The 22471-nt window shown below is 49.4% G+C and overlaps 2 protein-coding genes and 1 long non-coding RNA gene across 8 annotated transcripts in view; 2 read left to right on the top strand and 1 right to left on the bottom strand.

Annotated features, from left to right (window-relative positions):
* The window catches only part of RNF31 (ring finger protein 31), a 46743-nt gene extending 46046 nt beyond the window's left edge, over window positions 1-697 (top strand). For all 5 annotated transcript variants that reach the window (XM_053258843.1, XM_053258845.1, XM_053258842.1 and 2 more), the window contains one exon: window positions 33-697. In XM_053258843.1, coding sequence (XP_053114818.1) covers window positions 33-86 — 54 coding nt within the window. In that variant the 3' untranslated portion in view covers window positions 87-697. The remainder of the gene's footprint in view (window positions 1-32) is intronic.
* Window positions 698-2245: 1548 nt separating this feature from the next.
* On the top strand, window positions 2246-21576 carry IRF9 (interferon regulatory factor 9). The gene is made up of 10 exons (XM_053258848.1): window positions 2246-2559; window positions 3341-4089; window positions 6897-7090; window positions 8685-8871; window positions 9995-10125; window positions 12476-12569; window positions 13869-13946; window positions 14444-14821; window positions 16862-16953; window positions 18268-21576. The coding sequence occupies exons 3-10, from the start codon at window positions 6902-6904 to the stop codon at window positions 18373-18375; spliced, it is 1257 nt and encodes a 418-aa protein (XP_053114823.1). The 5' UTR covers window positions 2246-2559; window positions 3341-4089; window positions 6897-6901; the 3' UTR covers window positions 18376-21576.
* On the bottom strand, window positions 8479-16388 carry LOC128328786 (uncharacterized). 2 transcript variants are annotated; one of them, XR_008309396.1, is made up of 3 exons: window positions 16190-16388; window positions 14423-14612; window positions 8479-8981 (listed from the first exon to the last, which is right to left on the bottom strand). It is a non-coding gene; the product is annotated as an uncharacterized LOC128328786 (long non-coding RNA). The 2 variants fall into 2 exon arrangements; XR_008309397.1 differs by lacking the exon at window positions 8479-8981 and adding an exon at window positions 10076-10205.
* Window positions 21577-22471: the final 895 nt, after the last annotated feature.

Raw genomic sequence — 22471 nt, 5'->3', positions numbered from 1 at the left:
TCCCCGCTTCTCCCCCCCACCCCCCGCCACAGAAACTCATGGACGAGGTGCCTCTCGGCCCCAAAATCCCACGCAGGCGGAAGTAGCCAGGGCCAGAAGCAAGGCTGGGTCCTCTCTCCCTTTTTGCAGGGAGCAAGCTGGATGGAAGGGCACCTTTTTAATCTGGTGTCTTGGGGGTCTTCATGTTTCAGAGTGCCTTTGGAGCAGTTGTCTTCGCCAATATCCCATTCTCACCCACAGAAAAAACTATTCCGGAGACTCTGAGAGGGAAGGGAAGAGCGGGGGGAGGATTTTAGCTTCGGTGTAACTTCATCTGGGTTTCCCCCGCAAACAATTAAAAGAGAATTGCTGGACTCTAATGGGAGATTCCCCCTGCACCCTCACCGTGGTGGGTTGGGAATATGACTCGTTAACCCAGGGGTTCTCAGGTTCCTGGATGATGTTGGACTACAACTTACATCATCCCCTGCCACAGGGGATGATGTGAGTTGTAGTCTAACAACATCTGGGAACCTAACCTCGAGAACCCTGCAGTAACCAAATACTAAGAAGCTGTTATAGTTCCAGGAAAGCCTGGATTCCTCTTCCTCTCGATTGCTTCTTCAACTGCTATCCAAGCCCCTTCACTGTGACTCCTCACTAAAGAGGAAATGCATATCTATAAATAAAGTGTTCTGTGATTTTGAACCAACAAAAAGTGTGGCTTTTTCTTTCTTTTTTTGTGCAGATCTAAATATTGTGCCTACTTGGTCCCAATTCTCCCTTTTTTCTCTTGGGCATAAAAGCCCAGTTCAGACATTATGCTGTACGAGTGTACGGATGTCTGCACATGCAGATGTGTGTTTGTGTGCATGGCCATACCTGTCTTCATGTTAAAAGTGAACCTGGATACAGGCCCTTCAAATGCATGGCACAGAAAGGAAGTGTGCTTCACTACCTGCATTCTGCACAACATGTGAAGGACTGTACCTGTTTACAGATCTGTACCTGTGCACACTGTACACCCGTTACACGGCATGGCCATTTTTTCACACACACACACACACACACACACACACACACTGCACCCCTACATGTGGAGCTGGCATGGAGGACCTGTGTTTTGCACTCCAGGAAAGATGCATGTACACGCTGGAAAAAGGAAGGCTCAGACAAGTCATGTATATGAGAAGCCTGGAAAGAGGTCTCTGTGTTCGCAAAGTCGTGCTGAAGCCCAAGGGTGACCTGGGTCGAAATCTCCTTAGCCTTCCTGCTTCCCCATCTTTCTCTCCTCCTCCAACTCCCCTCCAAGAGTTGGACTGCTGTGTCTTCCCAATGTATCTTGGTCTGCTCTGCCTCTATGGCTTCCACTGCTTTCCTCGACAACCCCCTGTGGCCTGTAATCTATCCTGGCCCAGCCCCTCACCCTTTCCTCTCTCTGCCTCTGCCTCATTGGCCCTCTGGAAGTCAGGAAGGGCTCCGCCTATCTTGGCTTCCTGGCTCCACCCAGATAGTTCTATCCATTGGTCCGGGACCCCTTGTGGTCCTCTAGTCTGACCCATGCTGTCATGTCTCCCCAGTGTTGTCTCCATGTTTCTCCTACCTCCAGTCCCTGGACATCATGCTCGCGAATCGCACAGTGCAGGGAAGCCGCTTACCTACTCCAGGCCCACTGCCTTAGCCGCCAGAACATCATCTCTTGTCACTTCTATCTGACTCAGTTCTTTAGCCTGCATCCCTGAAAAGCCCTGTTCAGGAACACATATATGCTCAGTATCCTCTGCCGTGAAGACGGATGCAAAGAACTCATTTAGCTTCTCTGCAACCTCCATATCTTCCTTAATCATCCCTTTCACTCCCTCATTGTCTAATGGTCCAACTGCCTCCCTGGCAGGTTTCCTGCTTCTGATATATTTAAATAAGTTTTTGTTGTGTGTTTTATCTATAATTTTCATCTTTTTATGAATTTTAAATGTGTTATATTGTATGTTTTAATTCTGTACACCGCCTAGATATTTTTATACTAGGCGGTATATAAATTCAATAAATAAATAATAAATTCCCCTTGAGCTTTTAGCCAAATGTTCCTCAAACTCTTTTTGCCTCCCTTATTGTCACCTTGCATTTCTTTTGCCAGAGTTTGTGTTCCTTTTTGTTCTCCTCCTTTGGGCAGGCCTTCTGATTTCAGAAGGAAGTCTTCTTCCCTTTTATGGCTTCTTTGACTTTACTTGTTAGCCATGCTGGCATCCTCCTAGACTTGGTGGTACCTTTCCTCCTTTGGGGTTTACAATCTAACTGGGCTTCTAGTATTGTGGTTTTGAGTAAACTCCATGCATTCTGGACTGAAATGACTCTCTTGATTTTCCCTTTCAGCTTTCTTTTCACCATCCTCATTTGGAGAAGTGTCTTCTTCTGAAATTCAAAGTGTCTGTGTTAGACTTCCTTGGTGATTCTCTCCCCGCATGAATGCTGAATTTGATCGCACTGCGGTCACTGTTCCCGAAAGTATCCATGACACTGACATCACGCACCAGGTCCTGGGTGCCACTCAGGATTAAGTCCAAGATCACCTTCTCTCTGGTTGGTTCCAAGACCAATTGTTCTAGGGCACAGTCATTCCGCATATCTAGAAATTTGACCTCTCTGTCATTACCCGACTGTGAATATACCCAGTCTGTGTGTGGGTAATTGAAGTCACTCATGATTACTGCTCTGCCTCTCCTTGACGCCAGTGTCAGCGTTTTAATCCAGCATTTTGACATCAGTGTCAGTTCAAGTGGGGAGGTGGGTGGGGCAGCATGCCCCCCCCTGCACTGTATAGTTCCTAATAACGATGTGTGTGCAGAACACTTTCTGAACAGGGCATGTTGGGAGCTGTGTAGCCCAGGTTCTTTTCCAGAGCTACGGCTGGGGATGATGAGAGTTGTAGTCAAACAGCAGCTGGAGAGCCGCAGGCAAGCCACCCCAACACAGTTGTAGAAACAGAACTAAAGGAGAGCTGTCCTGCAAACATGTGCAAAGTGCCTTTTTCTTCCCAGTAGAGCATGAGGCAGCTGAGGTGGTCGGAACCATCTGGGTAGGGGTGGATTTTTGCCAAGGTCTACATCGCTAGAGAAGGAAAAGGGGTGATGACAGTGTTGCAATATTTCCCACTCTCAGTGTGTCCTGACATGGGAACATAGGAGGCTGCCATATACTGAATCAGACCATGGGTCCATCTAGTTCAGTATTGTCTACACAGACTGGCAGCGACTTCTCCAAGGTTGCAGGCAGGAATCTCTCTCAGCTATTTGCTTTGGTAGTTGTTGGTTCCATTAAAAAAATTGTCCTAAAAAAAGAATCTTCTTCTATTATCTTGGAGATGCTGCCAGGGAGGGAACCGGGAACCTTCTGCTCTCCCCGGAACGGCTCCATCCCCTGAGGGGAAGATCTTCCAGGGCTCACACATCAAGTCTCCCATTCAGATGCAACCAGACCATCCGGCCCGCAGTGGCCAAGCTTGCAATGGCGTTTTAAAAGCTTTTAAAACAGAAGAACTATTATACAGTGGCGTTATTGATGTCAGACATGAAAATTTGCAAGAATGCCCTCCCAAGATGACTGCATGGACAGAGCGCAACAGTTCGCTCCTTGTTACCCTCCTAAGCCTTCTGTCTTCCCTCTGTGCAGAAAGGACCGCAATTTTACCCGAATGGTTTGGGGGCAGCAGCCAGCTGGGATAAAGATCACACGCAGAAAGCGGCAACCAGGCGAGCGACCGCCGATTGCCCAACTCCTCTTCTAGGACGCGGAGATACTGCCACCCCCGCCCCGGGCCCAGTTATGCAACTCCTGCCGCGCGGCTGCGAGCCGCGCTTCCTCCTCTCTGCTGCCGCCTGGAGGGCGAGCCCCAGCCCAGCAGCACAGAAGCCGCCACGTGATTTCTAGGAAAGGCAGCGAAGCCCCGGAGAAACTGCCGGGGAGGAGGAGACCGAAGGAGCGAGGGGCGGCGGCGGGGGCGGGGGCGCCTAGGGGCACAGCTGACGCTTCGCCACAGTCGCGGCTGGCCCGGGCAGAGAGAGGCGGCAGCGGCAGCGGCAGCGAGAGAGGACGCGGCGCAGCCCAGCACAGGTGCCAACCCTCTCCTCCTCCTCCTCCTCCTCCGGCACGCATGCAAGCCCCTTGCTCTGCTGCCAGGACCGACTGTCCGGACTCTTTGGACCCCCCCCCCCCCCGCGCAAGGATCTGCTCCTTTCCTCCTCCCTTTATGTATCCTTCAGTCCTCTTTCTGTGCTTCTTTCCTGGTCTCTCTTGCTCCCTCCCTCCCTCTCTCTTCCTCCAAAAATCAGCTGAATCCTTTTCTTTTCTCCTCTTTTCTTTTCTTCCTTCTGAGGTTTAATTCCTCTCTTCCTCCGTCCCTGATCGCTCTCTCTACTCCTTTGCTGGTCTTTTTCTTTTTTCTTCTTTCTAAGGTTTCATTCCTCTCTCCCTCCCTGATCTCTCCCGTTCTCACTCTGGTCTATTCCTTTCCTGATCTTTCTTGCATTTCAGATTGTGAGTCCTTTGGGGACAGGGATCGATCTTATTTATTTGTTTGTTATTTCTCTGTGTGAACCGCCCTGAAAGCCATTTTTGGAAGGGCGGTATAGAAATCGAATAAATAAATAATAATAATTCCTACTTTTGCTCCCTTTCTCCCTCCAAGGATCAGCTGTATCCTCTCTCTCTCTCTCTCTCTCTCTCTCTCTCTCGCCCGTCTGTTCTCTCTCTGGCGATGCTGTCCAGGCAGGACTAGCCCGCCCAGCCCTGCTTGTCGTATCGTAAGAACGCCTTCGAGCGGCTCGGCTTGCAGGCTATATGAGTAAAAGGGCTGGGTGGAGGTGAGAAAACCAAAAACCAAACCCAAACAAGCCTGGGCGGGAGGTGAGGTTAGAATCGGGTATCGATTCTTCTCGCCCCCGGCTGGCGCGATCTCTTGAAACCAGCGCTTGACAGCCAGTCCAGACGACGTTACTCCTGAGTAGTCCTGTTGAAATGATGTCCTCCTTTACTTGGTCTGGATGCCAGCCTGGGAGGTTAGGCACACCTAACTCTGCACAGGATCGAGCCGGGCTATTCCAGGAGTTAACACGGTGTTCTATTCCGGATGGTCTACAAATTCGAACAATGGGTGGTTAGTGCTGTGTTCTTCAACTGATGTTCATTCCACCAGGATCGTAATTATTTTGTAGCAAAGATTAACCCCCATTCTTCGAAGCTACGCACCCGGAAAATATTGTTTGTCTTTTCTGTGTAAACCACTTCAAGAACTTTTGGTGGAGGAGCGGTATAGAAATATTCATAGTGGTAGTCGTCGTTGTCGCGATTGTTTTTGCAAGAAAGGGATAGTGTTTTTTATGTGTTTATTTAAAATGTGTCTATCCGATTCCCACCCCTCCGGTACAATACGGTGTGGAGCGGCTCACAGATGGTAAAACTAATAAAAAAGGATCAAGGCGAATAAAACCATATCGTTTTGACGACTTTTAAACAATCATTTGAAAACTAACAAGACCACATTGTTTTGACTTTTGTTTTAAAGCCTTTTCCCCGTATAGGTGTGTTTGTGGGTGTGCTTTGCTGCTGCTGTTTCCTTCTCCCCTTTTATTCAGGGGGCCGGGGGGGCGATATGCAAGCAGAGTCTTAAGGGGGACGCTATTGGGACTTGGCCTTGGGTTCGAAACCCTGCTGTGATACAAGCAGGCAGCTCTGCCTGTGGAATCCTTTGCACAAGAATTGGGGCCAGGGCAGAATTGGGTCTGTGGGGCCTCAGCCTGCTTAGAGAGGGCCAAGAGCCATTGCCACCATCTTGGCTGTCACACGGTGCCGGTGCCGTGTCTGGCCGAGTTGATAGCAGCGCTTGCTGCCTCCGCCCTTACCAGGCTGTGCAGTCGGTGGAAGGGCACCCCACAGGCCTGGGGGCATTTTCTCAGTGCCCTTTACCCATCCAGACGACCTTCACTCCCTCCTCTCTAATGGCCCAAACACCTCAGCCTGGTGGCATTCCCTTTATGTCTACAATTGCCCTTTCCATGGCTTTTTACCGTCATCTGAATCTTGGTGGCCAACTTGAGAATTTCCAGTTGTTGGACTACAACTCCCATCACCCCCAGCTGCATTGTTGCGTTGTGTGAACATAGTCCCAGGCTGGCCATCCCTGATTCTGGATTTTCATGTTCTGGGGCTTTGTTTGGTTTCTGGCCATATTTCCTCCTCTTTCTTGGCAGTTTATCTTGTGGTCTACCCCACTTCTGGTCTGGTCGGCCCCATAACTGGTATTTCCTCTTGTTGCTTTATAAAAGGAAGTCCTTTTTCACACTGCACATAATTAATCTATGGAATTCTCTGCCGCTGGATGTGGCGATGGCCACTAGCTTGGATGGTTTTAAAAGGGGCCTGGACAATTTCATGGAAGAGAGGTCTATCAACGGCTACTAGTCGGAGGGCTACAGGCCACCAGTTGCAGGGGAGTAACAGCAGGAGGGAGGGCATGCCCTGCCTGTAGGCTTCCAGCATATCTGGTGGGTCACTGTGTGAAACAGGATGCTGGACTGGATGGGCCTTGGGCCTGATCCAGCAGGGCTGTTCTTCCTAATAATGTGGTATCTCTGTATGAAGCAGGAAATTGTATAAAAAATTGTATTAAACATGCTCGCTGCCTTCCTTCCTTCCTGGTCTTTGCTGAAGTTTTGTAGGGTATTTGTCTAAATCAAGGCATTAGTCTACTGAAAGGCATTCAATTAAATTGGCTTTCCTTGGTTAACAGACCCATTGATACAGGCCATCATTCCCTGCTGTTTCCATCTGCATTTCAGGCTTTTCTTAGTCCTGCATAAACTCCCACACAGGCCCCAGCTGATCCCTTTTCCTGGCTGCTGAGTTCCCTTTTGTTTCCCCAGCAAGAATGGCAACGCCCGGGCGGGGAGTGCGATCCACACGGAAGCTGCGTCAGTGGACTGTGGAACAGGTGGAGAGTGGGAAGTTCCCTGGACTTGTCTGGGATGACCCCCCAGCCAAGACCATGTTTCGCATCCCCTGGAAACATGCCGGAAAGCAGGAATACCGGCCAGAAGAAGATGCCAGCTTTTTCAAGGTACAGGACTCATGGATGTGGGGTTTCTGGTACCCTAATCAGACTGGGATCTGCTCTGGCATGTCCTGTTTAGTGAGCAAAACGTTAGTTTTAAAGTACATGATAATTTTTACATTCTCTCTTAAGTATATTCAGGGTTTTCCCCAAAGCCCGAAGTAGTAGAAATGGCATATTTGATTTTGCGGGGGGGATTTAATAAAGCAGAACCATGTGGTATACATGTCACATTCAGACAAATTCAGAGTCTGCTTGGGAATTCCTTTTATTGGAAATAACTTATGAATGTGTTTTAAAGATGTGACAACTCAGTTGCATTGTTGGAATTTAAAGGGGAAAACAAGACACCCAAATCAATAGCTTCCTGCTAATTTTGTCATGCCCAAAGAGCTGACCGTTACATGTATGCAAAATGTGTAATGTGCTTTGTAGGGGTCGTCACCTGAAAAAATGTTAATTGCAACTTTGAATCTGCCCAGTTTGACTGGTGTTGTGAAACTTATAGGAATGGATCACGTTCCGCAGAAAACTAGACTCATGGGAACCTTCACCAAATTTATTTATTTATTTAACATATTTTTATACTGCCCGAAACTTACGTCTCTGTCTCTAATTGTTTGGCATTTCCCCATCCTCTGTCCTCGTATACAAAAAAGTGTTGTAGCTACAGAAATGGGGTTTAAGGGTGCTGCATCGCTGCATACGAAGCAACTGGGCGTCTGGCACAGTATTCACGTGCGGCCAAACCAATTATCCAGTTTGGGGACTGGACTTCCATCTGGGCCCAAGCAAGCGGCCGTGGGAAACTAAGTGGGTCGGCCTTGGTGAGTCGGCCCCCCTTCTAGGCCAGCGAGATGGCTGGGTATGAGGTTTTGAGTCTGGGATGAAGGAGGCGCCCCCCCCGATCCTTTTGCATTTAGGTGAAGCCAAGTCGCCAGCCCAGGCAAATCAGGGTCCCGGAATCAATGAGGAGGTTACAATTGACTGACCAGCCACACCCTGATGCAGTTGGAGCAGCTCCCAGTTGCTATTTGGATTTGGCTTACCAGAGTCCGGCTGTGTGTATTTATATTAAAATTTACGGAACAAGAACAAACATTCCTGCTGTCTTTGTCCTCAGATGGTTCTGGCGAGCCTGCTCAACTCTCCTGACACCCCGCCCCAAAATTAAACATCAATGTACGCAAGTCTCCTGTCTCTTAACCCTGGAGTTCTAGAACTCGGGAGACCCCTGCCCCTTTATTCTCTTGCCTTTCCCACCTTGAACTAGAAGCCTGATGAATCATCCAAGTCCCCACCGATGTCCCCTCTAACAGGGAATCCCAGATGTTGTTGACTACAACTCCCAGAATCTCCAGTTGCAATGGCGTTTGCTTGGGGGTTATGGGAGTTGTAGTCAACAACGTCTGGGATTCCCTGTTAGAAGGGAACACGGGTCCCTAGAATCCAGCATGCTACTCAGAATCCAGTGTGGCTAAGCTTGCTGGGGACACACACCTGCAGGCTTCTCCACGCCTGGGCTGGGTCCGTGGCCTCCAGGAGAACTCGGCCCCCTCCGCCCTGGTGAAAATTGATCCGCTCCAACGTCTCTTCTCAGGCGTGGGCCATCTTCAAGGGGAAGTACCGCGAAGGGGAGCATGTGGACCCTGCCACATGGAAGACGCGTGTCCGCTGCGCCCTGAGCAAGAGCCCCGAGTTCAAGGAGGTGCCGGAGCGCTCCCGGCTGAGCATCGCAGAGCCTTACAAGGTGTATCGCCTGGTTCCGTTGGAGGAGCAGCGGGCTGGTGAGGATCTGAGCCGCCACACTTCCCTTCCACAGGCTTTTTTAGTCCCCTTTAAAATGTCTCTGTGGTGTCAGGTCTGGTCCCGAGAGCTTCCTCTGAGCAGAATATTTCTGTTTCAGGAACAGGAAAATGCCTTCCATGGAGTCAGGCTCTTGATCCGTCCAGCTCAGCATTGTCTACTCCAGGCCTGCTCAACTTAGGCACCCCCCAGCTGTTTTTGGACTACAACTCCCATAATCCCCAGCCACAGTGGCCAGCAGCCAGGGATTGTGGGAATTGTAGGCCAACATATGCAGGAGGGCTGAAGTTGAGCAGCCCTGGCCTGCTCTGGCTGGCAGCAGCTCTCCAAGGCTTCAGGCAGAAAACTCCCCCTGCCCTACCTGGAGATGCTGCCAGGGGCTGAACCTGGGGCTTCCTTCATGCAAGCAGGTGCTTTGCCACTAACCTGTGGCCGCATCCCCTAACCCCTCACATGTAGTCCCCTATCCAATTGCAAACCAGGGCTGACCCTGCGCAGCAAAGGAGGCATTGCTTACTCTGATTATCCCACTTGCTGCCCACCACAAAATGGGTGTGGAGGGGCGCAGGGTTGGTTTAATTTGGAGAACTAGAACATGAGAGATCCCCACTGCCTTTTGTCAACGGCATGGGTTAGCCCTGTATTTGGGGCACCTCTGATCGTGCCAAATGCACCATGGATCTGTGGGTTTGATGCCTATTTAACAGTCGTTGCGTCCCCCTCCAAAGAATTCTGGGAATTGTGAATTGGCGAAGAGACTGAGAACTCTCTCTTGGAGATCCCTAGTCCAGGGTTCTTGAAGCTCGGGTCGATTGTTGGACTACAACTCCCATCACCCCCAGACACAGTGGCCTTTGGCCATTTGTAGTCCCAGCAACATCTGGCGACCCACGCTTCTGGACCCTCCCCTGTTCTCTTCTGTGCCACCCCCCTTCCCTGAATAGTGGTGCAACACAAGGAAACAGATAACAGCTTGCAGCAGAGTATATTCATGTTGCAGAATCTGTTTTCCCTTGCTACAGAATTTGGCGTTTTGTGTGTACAGAGGACCTGGCCCTGGCCGTGCCCGAAATCCTGCCCGCTACCATTTCGTTTTATTCTTAGGGAAGCCAGTGCAGGCACGGAAGTCCAAGAAGGTGAAGCTGGAACATGTCACGGTGTCCTTGGAGCTGGAGATTGAAAGTCCTTCCCTACAAGTTGCTCAGATTCCTGCCTCCGTGTGTGTGCTGAAAATGGTGAGTGCCAGTGATGCGTTTTTCCAGAAGATTTTGAATGGGAGCCAGCGTGGTGTCGAGGTTAGAGTGTTGGAGTAGGACTGATGAGGACAAAGAAAGGAAAGGTGGTGCCATCGAGTCAGTGTCAACTCCTGGTGCCCACAGAAGCCCTGTGGTTGTCTTGGGTAGAAGACAGGAGGGGTTGACCATGGCCTCCCCCTGCGCAGTAGGAGATGATGCTTTTCAGCACCTTCCTAGATCGCTGCTGCCCAGCGGGGATTCGAACCAACAGCCTCCTACTCTCTAGGCAGGTTACTTCCCCGCTGCACCACCGAGTTCAAATCATCCTTGCTGGGTGACTCTGGGCCAGTCACTGATCTCTCAGCCTAACCTACCTCACGGGGTTGTTGTGAGGAGAAAATTAACAATGTACACCGCTCTGGGCTCCTTGGAGGAAAAGCGGAATATAAATGTACAAAATAAATCAGTGTTTTCCCCCAGTGCCTTAAATTGATTTAGCATCTTTGATTTCTATTTAATGTAAATGCCAACAGCCACAAGTGGTGATTCTCTTAGGTTTAGTAGGAGGAGAGCATCTGTCCCTAGGCATTTCAGCATCATGTCCCTTCTAGTGGCTGTTGCTGGGGTCTCCTCGGTGTGACTTTCTTTCTTTTTTACATTTTATATCCCGCTCTTCCTCCAAGGAGCCCAGAGCGGTGTACTACATGCTTAAGTTCCTCCTCACGATGACCCTGTGAAGTAGGTTAGGCTGAGAGAGAAGTGACCGAGAGAGAAGTGACATTCATCCCAAAGATTGTTGCTGATGTCCCTCTGTGCTTCTTTAAATTGTAGATTTAAGTGGCTTCCATTGGAATCCTTGTAGATATTTTAAGATGTGGCCATTTAATAGCGCATGCTTCTTCCCATTATTTAAGTTTTAAGTGGGGTGGAGAAGAAAACTGTTAGCATGAATGCTGGCCCTTTTTCAAAGGGGTAACCTTGTATTTGTTCTGTATATAAGCTGGCATTGAACTGATTCATTTTAATAGGGATTTGTTTTATGAAATTATGCGAAATCGGATCCCTTCAGGATCTCAGGTCAAGGCCATATTTTTTCTCTCCACCAGATTTTATTTGGGGGACGTGGTTGCATAAGAGGAATTGAGCAAACTCAGTTGGGCGAAAGAATTATCTGTGGGTAGATAACTTGACTATTGACCTGTTAACATGTAATAGATTTGCAGATTACCAAACCTGCAGTTTCTCTGGCCTTTTGAAGGTAGTCTAGAACAGTGTTTCTCCATGTTTTTGGAGTCATGGACCGGTACAGCCTTTGTGCACAGTCTCCTGGACCAGCAGTTAGTAAAGGGATCGCCCCACCCCTCGCCCCCCACCCCCAGGCACCCCCCAAAACAATTTCAAGCTGGGACTTGAAATGATCTCCAGAGCTCATTTCTAGGCAGGCAGCCCTCGCTGCTGGGATAACACTCATTTATCTTCCTCGAAATAAACTTTATCCCAGCAGTGGGGGCTGCCTGCCTAGAAATGAGCTCTGGAGGGCTCCCAGCAATGGTGGCCTGCATTGGCTCGAAATTGTTATGTGGGGGGGGGGTTAATTCCTCATGGACCAACACGGACCGGCATTCAACTCCTCACGGACCGGTGGTTGAGAAACCCTGGTCTAGAAGAAGGCAGGTTCAGCTTCCAGTCGTCTAAACCCCCCCAATGGGGGCATATTCCTCTCTACTTGAGTTCCGAATCCGACATGGATAACTAACCCTTGAAGTTGGTCACAGATACTGAGTTTGGAAACACAAGTAGAGCCGAATATGTGGACATTGGTGGGGTCAGACGACACGCCCAAGGTCAACATAACCGCCCCGACACTAGAAACCGGGTTTGAGCTCTGGGAATGGGTGTCTGCCGTTTCTTGAGTTGTCTGAACCCGCCCAATATATTCAGTTCAGATACTGAAGGCAGTCCAAGGTAGCTTTTAATTATTAAATTGCAAGTTCATACTCCTAATTGGAATAAAAGGCCTTCTTTAGAGGAGATGGTCTGCTCCATTAGAGCTGCGGACCAGAGTTGAGACACCCTCAGTTGAATGTTTTCTCTCACGGATTAATCAGCCAGTTTAGTTGACCAATGTGGCAGTTAGAGCATTTAAAGATTTTAGCCCTAAAATTCAGCTAAGGGGGGGGGGGGCGGAGTTTGTGTCTCTGCACCCCCCACCCCATTTTGAGCTAAAAGCTTTTTTAAAAAAATTGGCCATGGAGGAGAAGGGAAAGGTGCAAAGATCAGAGCCGGCAGCATAGAACATGAGCAGAGTTCTGGTGCAGCCACAGCCTAACCTCTCTTCCTTGCTCTCCAGGAAGGGGATTCCGGATTGGAAGCCGGGGATAGCCACGGGGTGGCCCCTTCTACCTACCAGGCAGTGGAGGGCAGCCCTCAGCCCGGTGAACCAGGTGGGGGAATTCAGATCGCCCCGTAAGTCATGACTGGATTGCCATGAGCCCCGGAGCATAGTGCGAGATGTGGCTCCTGTGGGGTGGGGGGATGGGTTCAGGAGCAAAGCACCCCACTTCTGGGCTGTGGAGACCACGGGGTGCCTTGCCCCGCTTCCTTCCCGGAGAATGTCTGCATTTGCTGAAGCGTCCTTCTCTGTATGGCTGGAAGAAGCAGAGTCCTGTTGAAAAGGAGCAGGGAGCTCTGCCTTGGCCTTAGCCTCTCCTTCCCCAGGGACCGTGACTGGAGATTGTGCAGACTGACTCATTTGGGCAGGGAGAGGACACGGGGCTTGCCCTCTGTATATGCTGAGCCTGTTTCTTCTCTGGTACCAGCTTAGCTCAGGGGCCGTGCCTCTGCTTGGCCAAGAGTTCACTCCCTGGCAGCATCTCCAGGTAGGGCTGGGAGAGAGACTCCTGCCTGCAACCTTGGAGAAGCCGCTGCCAGTCCGTGTAGACAATACTGAGCTAGACGGACCGAAGATCTGATCTGGTATAAGCTCCCTATGTTCCTTGGTTGGTCCTGTTAGAAAAGAGCATGCCTCTGAGCATGTACAGAGTAACTTTCTCCACTCCACTACATCACCCTCTGTCTTTCTCTCTCCTTGATCCCTGTGGTTACATGATGGACGTTCGGGGATTGAGAGTGTAACATTTCTGATGTGTTGCCATCTCCCACCACTCTTCTTGAAAATTAATGGGGTAGGGCAAGAACCACCAATTAATAATCTCTGACTTAATTCTTGTGTGGGTGGCTGAGTGGAGTGGGGAATTGATCATGGCCCACTGTGTTCCATTTTTGAGGTACTGGATTTCAGTGTTGCCCAGACGTCGTGCTATCTTAGATTCACATTTCAGAAGTGTGGGTGCTGGCTGCTGTTACTCAGTGGTGGAGGAAATGCACTCTGCACAGGCTCATATCTGCTTATATAAGCCCAGATGTTGTTTTGGACTTCCAAGTTCCAAAACAGAGTCTGGGCTTGATCCTTGTCTGAAATTAAGCCCAGAATAATGGGCCGACTTGTCACAATTGGCCAGTATCCATTCCCACATCAAGGGGTTCTCTAGCAAGTGAGGGAAAAGAAGGTTAACTCCCCCCCCCCCAGCTCCTTACTGCCTTCTCCTAGGCATGGCATGCTAGGCTACAGGACGCTTGCATGACCTTTCAGGAAAGGATAGCTTAGCTATCGGTAAGACTGGTGCCACTCCACATTTCTCACGCCCTGTCGCTTTTCTCCTGTCCCCTCTTGTCACAATCAGCACCAGATCTGAATGAGATCACCCTCCATTTGAAGCCAGAGACCTCATCAGTGGTGACCCCCGTGAAGACAGGAACAGGTGAGATGGGAGAGACGACCTCCACCTGCGTGCCTTGGAAGGGCCTGCCGGAGGTAAGGATGTGCACGAACCGGTCTGGAAGCCATTATAGAGGCCTCTGAACCGGTTCGAACGTGGCCTGGTCCGGCGCTGGGGGTGGTGGTTCTTTAAGGGGGGGTGGGGTTTGCACTTATACCTCTTGCTGCTTTCCCCCCACCGGCGTGCCGTATATCTGAAATGTTTTGGGGGCAGCAGCATTCCTCCCTGCCACCTGCAAAACATTTCAGAAAAATGGAGCACCGGCGGGGGGAAAGCAGCGGGAGGGGTAAGTGCAACCCCCCCTGCCCTTAAAGGGAGACCCCCACCAGCGCTGGACCGCGCCTCTGTGGTTCCGTGCACATCCCTAGCAGGAGGCCAGGGAGAGGAGAGGGCAGACCAGGAGAATGCTTGCCAGTTTTTAAACCACACTGAATAGAAGCCGGTGGCAAGGGACTCACCTCCCTTTCCTCCGTTCCTAGCCGACTTCTCCATCCGGCTGTCTGTCTTCTACAATGGCGGTGAGCAGGTGTACAGCGTCTGCCTGCCGGAGGGCGACTGCCTCATCACGTCCGTCGCTGCCTCCCCGGGAGCGCCGACCAACAGCATGCGCCGCGTGGTGCTGCCTGCCCCAGACAGCGTGCAGGACCCCTGTAAGCGGGAAGCCATTAAGCTGCTGCTGAAGGACCTGGAGAAAGGCCTGATGGCGGCCAGCAACCCTGAAGGGATCTTCCTCCAGTGCCGGAGCGAGGCCAGCATCTACTGCCAGGGGCCCAAGAGCCCCGGGGCCCAAGAGCCCCCAGGCAAGCTGAAGACGAACGACTTCCTTCAGGTGTTTAGCACCAAAGCGTTTAAAAAAGGTGAGAGTGTCTCCAAACCCTCTCTCCAAACCGGCCACCCACGGGCCTCAGAATTTTCCTGAGGAAAGTGGCGATCATTCAGTAGCCTTGGAAGAGGGCTTCTCAAACTTGGCCCTTAGGACAGGGGGTGATGGGAGCTGCAGTCCAGGGAAGAGAGCTGAGCATGCGGTAGTGAACAGCGACTGTCTCCTTGGCTAAGCAGGGTCCACTCTGGTTTGCATTTGGATGGGTGGCTACACCCCAAGTGCCGTCTGCTGTATGGTATTTCGCTTCGGGATGGGGCCGTAGTGGTAAAGCCAGAAGGTCCCAGGTTCATTATGTGGCAACATCTCCAGGTAGGGCTGGGAGATTCTTCTGCCTGAATCCTTGGAGAGCTGCTGCCAGCCAGGGTAGACAGTCCTGAGCTGGATGGATTTTGGAACACCCTCCCAGAAGGGCTTTGCCAGGCTCCCTCCTGCAGTGCTTAACAGCTGAAGACTCATATGTTAGAGAGGCTTTCTAATATCCTGTCCTCTGCTTTTATCTGGTAGGTTTCTCAGCGTTTAGCTTTTCATTGATAACTTTTAATTTCAGTTTTTAAAACTTGTTTTAATTGTAGTTTTAGCCTTTGTAGCCTCTCCTCTATGTAATTTTCACCACATTCTCCACAAGTGGTTTTATAGACAACCCCTTTCTGCTTGCAATTGCCTTCCCCAGTTTCACAGACCAGGCAGGCTTCAGTTTCACACTTTTTGTCATATATTCTGGACCGTAGTGACTGTTGCTTCAAGGTTTTAGTGGTTGAGCACACTCCCTTAGCCTTGATCCCATATTTCTTTAAACTTTTCTGGCATTGCCTGATAAAATTATTAGAAATAAAGGGAATCTTTAACATGGGTAAGCCTGCCTCATATTTGGAGACCCCTGTTCTTCTTAAGGGGAATTTATATCCATTTATCTCTGCTAGATTCCTAGTCTGTCCCTTATATTCCTGAGATGAAACTTCAGCTGCTCTTTTAACTATATTTTTCACCGTTTGTACTTTAGTTGTTAGTGGATGTGCTGAGTCACTGTTTATAATTACGTAGGGTATAATTATACGGGGGAAATAGGAAGACATCTGGTCACCAGATTCAAAGAACACCTAGCAGATTCTAAATAAACAAACAAGGGGAAAGCATGGTCCAGACATATGAAAAATAAACATAATGGAATCAGAATGCCTCTCCAAGTAAGCATTTTAGAATCTGAACATTGTGCACTGAATCTGAACAGGGAAGCATTATATTTGGATAAACTACAGCCTGAGGTCAATGGCAAAGAAGAAATGAAAGACATCTTAAAGTACATAGGCCATTAAAGGGTGCAAGTAACATTTTTGCTTCATACCTTCTCAGTCTCAGGTTTTTTCTCTCTCAGTGTCTAGGGTTGTGCACAGCAACTTCCGGTCATATCTGGAAGAGGAGGGCAACGGGGTGGCAGGGAGATACTCTGCCGCCTCCATGGGCTGCTAAAAAAACTGATGCAGGTGGGGGGGGGAAGCAGCAGGAGGAGTAAATGCACCCTCCCCCCGCTCTTAAAGGGAGAGCCCCACTGCCTTTGAACCACCGGTTCCCTGCACATCTCTATCAGTGTCAGCGATAAACAGGCATAGCTGTGAGTCATCAACCTCCTCCTCCTCCTCTCTCCTCCCGCTTTTGTTATGTATTAACCTGGTGTTTAATTAGATTGGGGAAAGTCTTGAATATGAGAGTGTGGCCTTTAAACAGTGGGATATAGAACACTGAAACTGACGTATATACGTCAAAAGGTTTGTTCCTCTTTTTATGTTTTAACTTACACAATTAAAAAGGTCTGGAGAGAAGTATTGAATCACAACAAATCAATGGAGCAGTGGTCTGATTCGGTATAAGGCAACTTCCAACGTACCTAGCTTCTGGGGACCTAAGTTTGAGAACTCCTCCTTAAGCCTTAGAGCTTGCTAAGATGCTGTAATGCTCCTTTTAGGGAGTTAATCAGCTTAAACAGCCGGCCTAAAACTGACTCTTCTTTCCCCCACAGCACTGGACCAGCAGTGTCATCCTGAGCACCTGGTTATCTTGAGTGTTGGAGAGGAGCTGGGAGGAAATGATAGCAAACTCATCCTCATCCAGGTGAGATGCATGACTGCTAAGTGTGGCTAAGGCAGAGGTGCATTAGGAAGAAGGGGCCATAGAGGGCCCACCATGGCAGGACAGAGGCACGCTACGCATTGTGGGAGGTTGGTCAGTAGCAAGGCCAGACACATCTTGTGGGTTTTCTGAGTCTGGGGCTGAAGTGCTTAGTGAATATATGCCGGTGGAGGGCGGAAGTGAAATCTGGATCACTGCTGGAGAGAGCACAGGAATATCATCAACCAGTGATCTTCGCTATTGGGTAAAGGGCCTTCAGTGTGAGCCCCATTTCCTACGGTGCTGACCTCTGCACAGTACTGTGCTTTCCCCAGTGCTAGGAGGGCCCTTTAAGAGAGATGGAGCCCTCTCTTAAGAGCTCTCCTGGGGAAAGTGACAGGAAGGGCTGCATTTCTCAGCATTCTTTCAGTGAAGAACACTGTCATAAATGGAAGTTCAGAAAGGAATGCATAATGGGTTGGTAGGGTTCAGGACAAAATGCATGATGGAGGGATGGAGGGGAAGGCTCCAAGTGCTACCAAGATTGGTAGTGGGGCAGGGTTGTACTGGTTGTAGTGGCTGGGAATTGGGACAGAAATGCATTGTGGATAGTTGGGGGATTTGGCACAGAAATGAATGGTGGCTGGGAATCATGGCAGAAATGCATTGTGGGTAGGGATGTGCACGAATCGAATTTTCAGATTCGAATAGAAACTGGCCAAGTAGATTTGAATTTGAATCAAATTGGCCCGAAACAGGCCAATTCGAATGGAATTGATTCAACCTAATTTGGTTCCTTTTTTTGCCCAATCAGGGTGCTGAAAAGGTGCCCAAACTTCCTGAAACAGACATTGAATTGATTCGAATTCATCTGGCCTATTTGATTTTTAATCAATTTACCCTTTTCAGGGGTGATCTGATTTGGATTTGAATCTGCCAGATTTGAGTCAAACTTGAATCAATTTGCACATCCTTAGTTGTGGGTAGGCAGAACAGAGGGCATTGCGGCTGGTAGTACCAGGGTAGAAGTGTATTATGGATGGTGATTGTGATTCATGGTAGAAATACATTATGGGCAGGCAGAGTCCAGAATAGAAGTTCTCCTGACCATGATGGGTCCTGGTTCTCCGGACCATTATGGGTCCCGGAGAAGCAAGCACTGTAGACTGAGCCAGGGTGTGTTGTGTAGTGGCTGCAGAGATGCGTACTAAAGAGGCATAGGAGTTGCGTGAGGTCAAAGAAGTTCTGTGGGATTTTAGACATTTCTACCGGTGGGATAACGAGTCCTCAATCTCTTTTCTGTTCTCTGCCCCACAGATGGAACAAATCTTTGCTCGTCGGCTGCTCTCTCTTTCTGCTCCCCCTGCAACGGAAGCCGCTCCTGTCCTGATGGTCACTTCCTTGCATCCGTACATTTCAGCCTGAGAAGCTGCAGATCTTCAGTTCTTGCCTGGGCCTGTGGAATCTGGGCTTGGGCAACAATATACCTTCCTTGTACATTGACTTTGGGGCAGAACTCTGTAGGCAGCAGCCTGACCCGATTGCAATAGTGAGCAGCCCCGTGTGAAACTGGAGTGGTTTCTCTAGGGGTAACAATCTTATCGATTAGGGAGGAACTTCATACATAGCCCGTTAGTCTTGGAGGGTCCAGCTTTGTCAGTGACCTGGTTGTGCCTGTGGGTCAGAATCTGTGAAAACACTAGAGTGGTCAAGCAATGGCTCCCAGGGTCGTCTATGTGGTTACTTCCTATATATGGGGTCACATAAGAATTAGCAGCGGCTCTTCTGTGTGAGCAAGAGGGGTGCCCACCCCCACCCCCCGCCGCCGCCAGAATACAGCAAAAAAAACCCCTCACCACCGTTTTTTTTCCCCTGTCTCGGCTGGCCTGTCTCTCTGCTTGTTTTTCTCTTCCCCGTCTCCTGACAGAGGAGACATACTGTGGTTTGTGGTTGGTGCTTCCATCGTCCCCTCTGCACTGCTTTCTCTGCACATGCACATTCAAATGTGTCCACACGAAAGGCAGTGGGAGTGTGCTTATATTCCCCCCACTAAAGTGGACATCACCGCCCGGAGCAGGTTAGACTAGACTGAGTTCCAAGTCAACACATGCGTTGCAGTTCTCCACGCTGAAGTGGGCAGGGGAAAGGATGTGAGGAGTCCCCTTCCTTTCTCTGTGAGGAGGTTCGTGCAGGTCCCCACGGAGATTTCCCCCCTCCCTGTCCATCTAGCGGGACCTTATCCCCTGCTTTGCTCCATAAGTGAATCACTCCTTCAGGCTCTGAATGCCTCCCTGGCTCTGCTCCGGAGGACCCCAGAGGGAAGGGCTGTAGGCCGACGATCCTTAAAGGGAACTTTCATCTCTTCCCAGCCAAGTTGTGGCTGCCAGTGTTGCCACTGGTGCTGTGGAGTTGGCCAAGTGACCTGGCTTCCTCTGGGACTTTGAAGGGGGGCGGGGGTCTGCTTTGCTCCAAGCAACATTTTTCACCAAATCTGCCACTTGGGTGGCACTTGGAAGCAGTTTGTTCTGGCCACTCATTCATAGCTCAAACAGACTGTCCGTGGTCAATTAAAAAACTCTTCTGGGGAAATGTGACCTCTAATCTATACTAGCAATTTAGATTATGGGTGGGGATGCTGCAGATTGTGGCTTAAATCAAATCCACACTCTACTTAGCGAGCTAAATTCCATTGATCCCCGTGGTACTGACTTCTGTGTAAAGAACCCAATGTGCATATGCTGTGCAGAGAACTGCAGCCAGCCTAGTTAGTAGCCAGATCCTAGGCATGATTGCTTGGAAGTAAGCCCCATGGGAGCCTATTTTCTACGAAGAGGATTGCAGCCTTAAACTTATTTTGAATTGGATTAACTGAGCAAAATTCCCTGACAGTGCATCCTGTCTCATAGAAAAAGTGCATGTTTACTTCTGAGTCCATATGCATAGACTGCATCTCTACAACAGTTCCAGCAATAAATAATTATTGTCAGAAGGAAGCACCACACCCGGGAAAAACAGAAGTAGTGGGGATTGGGGACAACATCCCGCCCCCGCAAGTTGAAATAGCAATCTAGGGAATCCAATCTCTTTCTCCTTACTTCAGCCAGACTCCTTTCAGGCTTATATCAGGGGTGGGGGGCAGCCAGGGAGAGGAGAAAAAGAAAAGGGAAGTAATTGTTCTCTCCCCCCCCCTTTTAAATTCATTTGTTGAGCGGTGCTTTCAGGTTAATTTAGAGATAAAAGTCAATCAGTAAGGATCATGGAACTGCCCTCTCTTTTGTAAATATGCTAGAGAGAATGAGGCTAAGTGGGGTAGGATGGGGGGAGGAAAAGCAGAGCTGCTTCTTTTTAAAAGTACAAAGGTATTGCAGGGTTACTGAGCTCATTTCTTACAAATCTTCAAAAATACAGATCTTGGCTTCCCCTGGGGAATGGAGTGGCTTTGTGCACACACAGACAGACAGAAAGATGTGCACATACATTCATGTCTGTGTCAGAGGAAGCCTCGTGCCAGGTCCGGGGCAGAGACATGGAGCAAGAGGGCGGACTTTGTCTCACACCCCCACTGCATCTTCTGTTGCTCCCTTGGAAGGAATTCAGCCAGGCTTCTAATATGAGGCTCCTTTTGAGGGCAGTTATTGGTTGATTGATTTACAGCGGGAAGCTGTTGCCTGATCGTTGTCCATCATCTTTCCCAGAAAACAACTAGCTTCATTCCGATTCTGAGCTCAGATTATGGCTCCTTATGCTGCTTTGAAGAGTTGTTTTGGTTTACATGCAATGGTCTTGTGTGCAAGGAAACACAAGAAGATGCTTTGTCTTACTGTATAGAAGATCTTGGTACTCGTGTTTGCATGCACTGCATGTGGAAGGAGAGATCTTGTGGATCCTGCAGGTATGCTTCATTTGAGGGGAAATTAGGTTCTTCTACATGTGTGTGTACAAGAAAGGTACCTACGAGGCTCTGCCTACCATTAGGTGCCATGCCCCCTCCCAGTCCAGAGAGCACCAGCTGCCACTCATAGGGACTTCTACCGAGTCAGACCATTGGTCCATCTAGCTCAGTATTGTCTGCGCAGTTTGGAAGCGGCTTTTCCAAGGCTGCAGGCAGGAATCTCTCTTGGCCCTATCTGGAGATGCCAGGGAGGGAATTTGGAACCACCTTCATGCAAGCATGCAGGTACTCTTCCCGGAGCAGCCCCGCCCCCTGAGGGGAATATCTTGCAGTGCTCACACATGTCTCCCATTCAAATGCAAACCAGGGTAGACCCTGCTTAGCAAAGGGGACCATTCATGCTTGCTACCACAAGACCAGCTCTGTTCTGAATTGTAGGGCCTTCCTTTCATAGCAGCAAGCCCCTTCTTTTAACTATCTTTTTAAAGAAGTCAAGTTTCTAGTCCTTAACACTGAGGAATGGTGATAGTGAAAGGGCCTTTAAAAAAAAAAAATCCTTCCTAGTTTACAAAAATAAGCCTTGGCCTCCCTGAGTCCTGTGCCTACTGCGACCAAACACTCTTTCCCTTTTGCACTTTATTGAGTAGTTTATAGCTACACAAATATATTGTCTTTCTCTTCTGTGTGTATGTAAGACTTTATTTTTAAATAAAGAACAAGTGTATTGAAATGGATGCTGGGACCTGTACCTGATGTATGAATTTTCAACCATGAGAAACAATGATGTTGCAGAATGGGAGACCTTCGTAGTAGATGTGATCTGACTTTGTTCTGAAAAGTCATAATGTCAGTGGGCCTGAGACTACACCCAAAAGAAGACTGGGCACTGGAGTTTTCAACCCTTACATAGCATGCTGCTTTATACTGAGTCAGACCATTGGTCCATCTAGCTCAGTATTGTCTACACAGACTGGCAGCGGCTTCTCCCAGGTTGCAGGCAGGAATCTCTCTCAGCCCTATCCTGGACCTGCTGCCAGAGAGGGAACTTGGAACCTCCTTCTGCAAGCAAGTGTGCAGATGCCCTTCCCAGAGCTGCCCCATCCCCTAAGGGGAATATCTTACAGTGTTCACATGTAGTCTCCCATTCAAATGCAAACCAGGGCAGACCTTGCTTAGAAAAGGGGACCACTCCTGCTTGCTATCACCAGACCCTTGTTCATTAGAAATCTAATGTGCTTTGCTACCATCATGTAGGAGGCCACCTTGCCCAGAATACATGTGTTCTTAAGGAACTAATCCCAGCAAATGTCCCCTCGAGCATCGTTAGTGATTTCTTTCTTGTAATTTGTGCTTGAGTGGCTTTCAGGCTTTTTGCCAGTTTAAAAAAATGCAAATAAAAAGCATATAACCGTGGCAAGAATTTGGGTGTTCCGCTTACTCTTTGTTCTCTGCCCCAAACCCAGACAGCTGGAAGACTCTTTTTACAGCTTTCACAATAGTTTTACGGAAGTGGTGAAATGACCTTACGGTTGAGAACATGAGAACAGCCCTGCTGGATCAGCCCAAAGGCCCATCATGGCGCTTGCTGGGTGTCTTATTGTGCCAGTCGCACCCTCTTAGTCTGGCCTA

This window comes from Hemicordylus capensis, chromosome 6 (genome assembly GCF_027244095.1).
Source record: "Hemicordylus capensis ecotype Gifberg chromosome 6, rHemCap1.1.pri, whole genome shotgun sequence".
In the NCBI taxonomy this organism is placed as follows: domain Eukaryota; kingdom Metazoa; phylum Chordata; class Lepidosauria; order Squamata; family Cordylidae; genus Hemicordylus; species Hemicordylus capensis.
The sequence above is the reverse complement of the archived record's forward strand: the minus strand, read 5'-3'. Positions and strand labels throughout refer to the sequence as shown.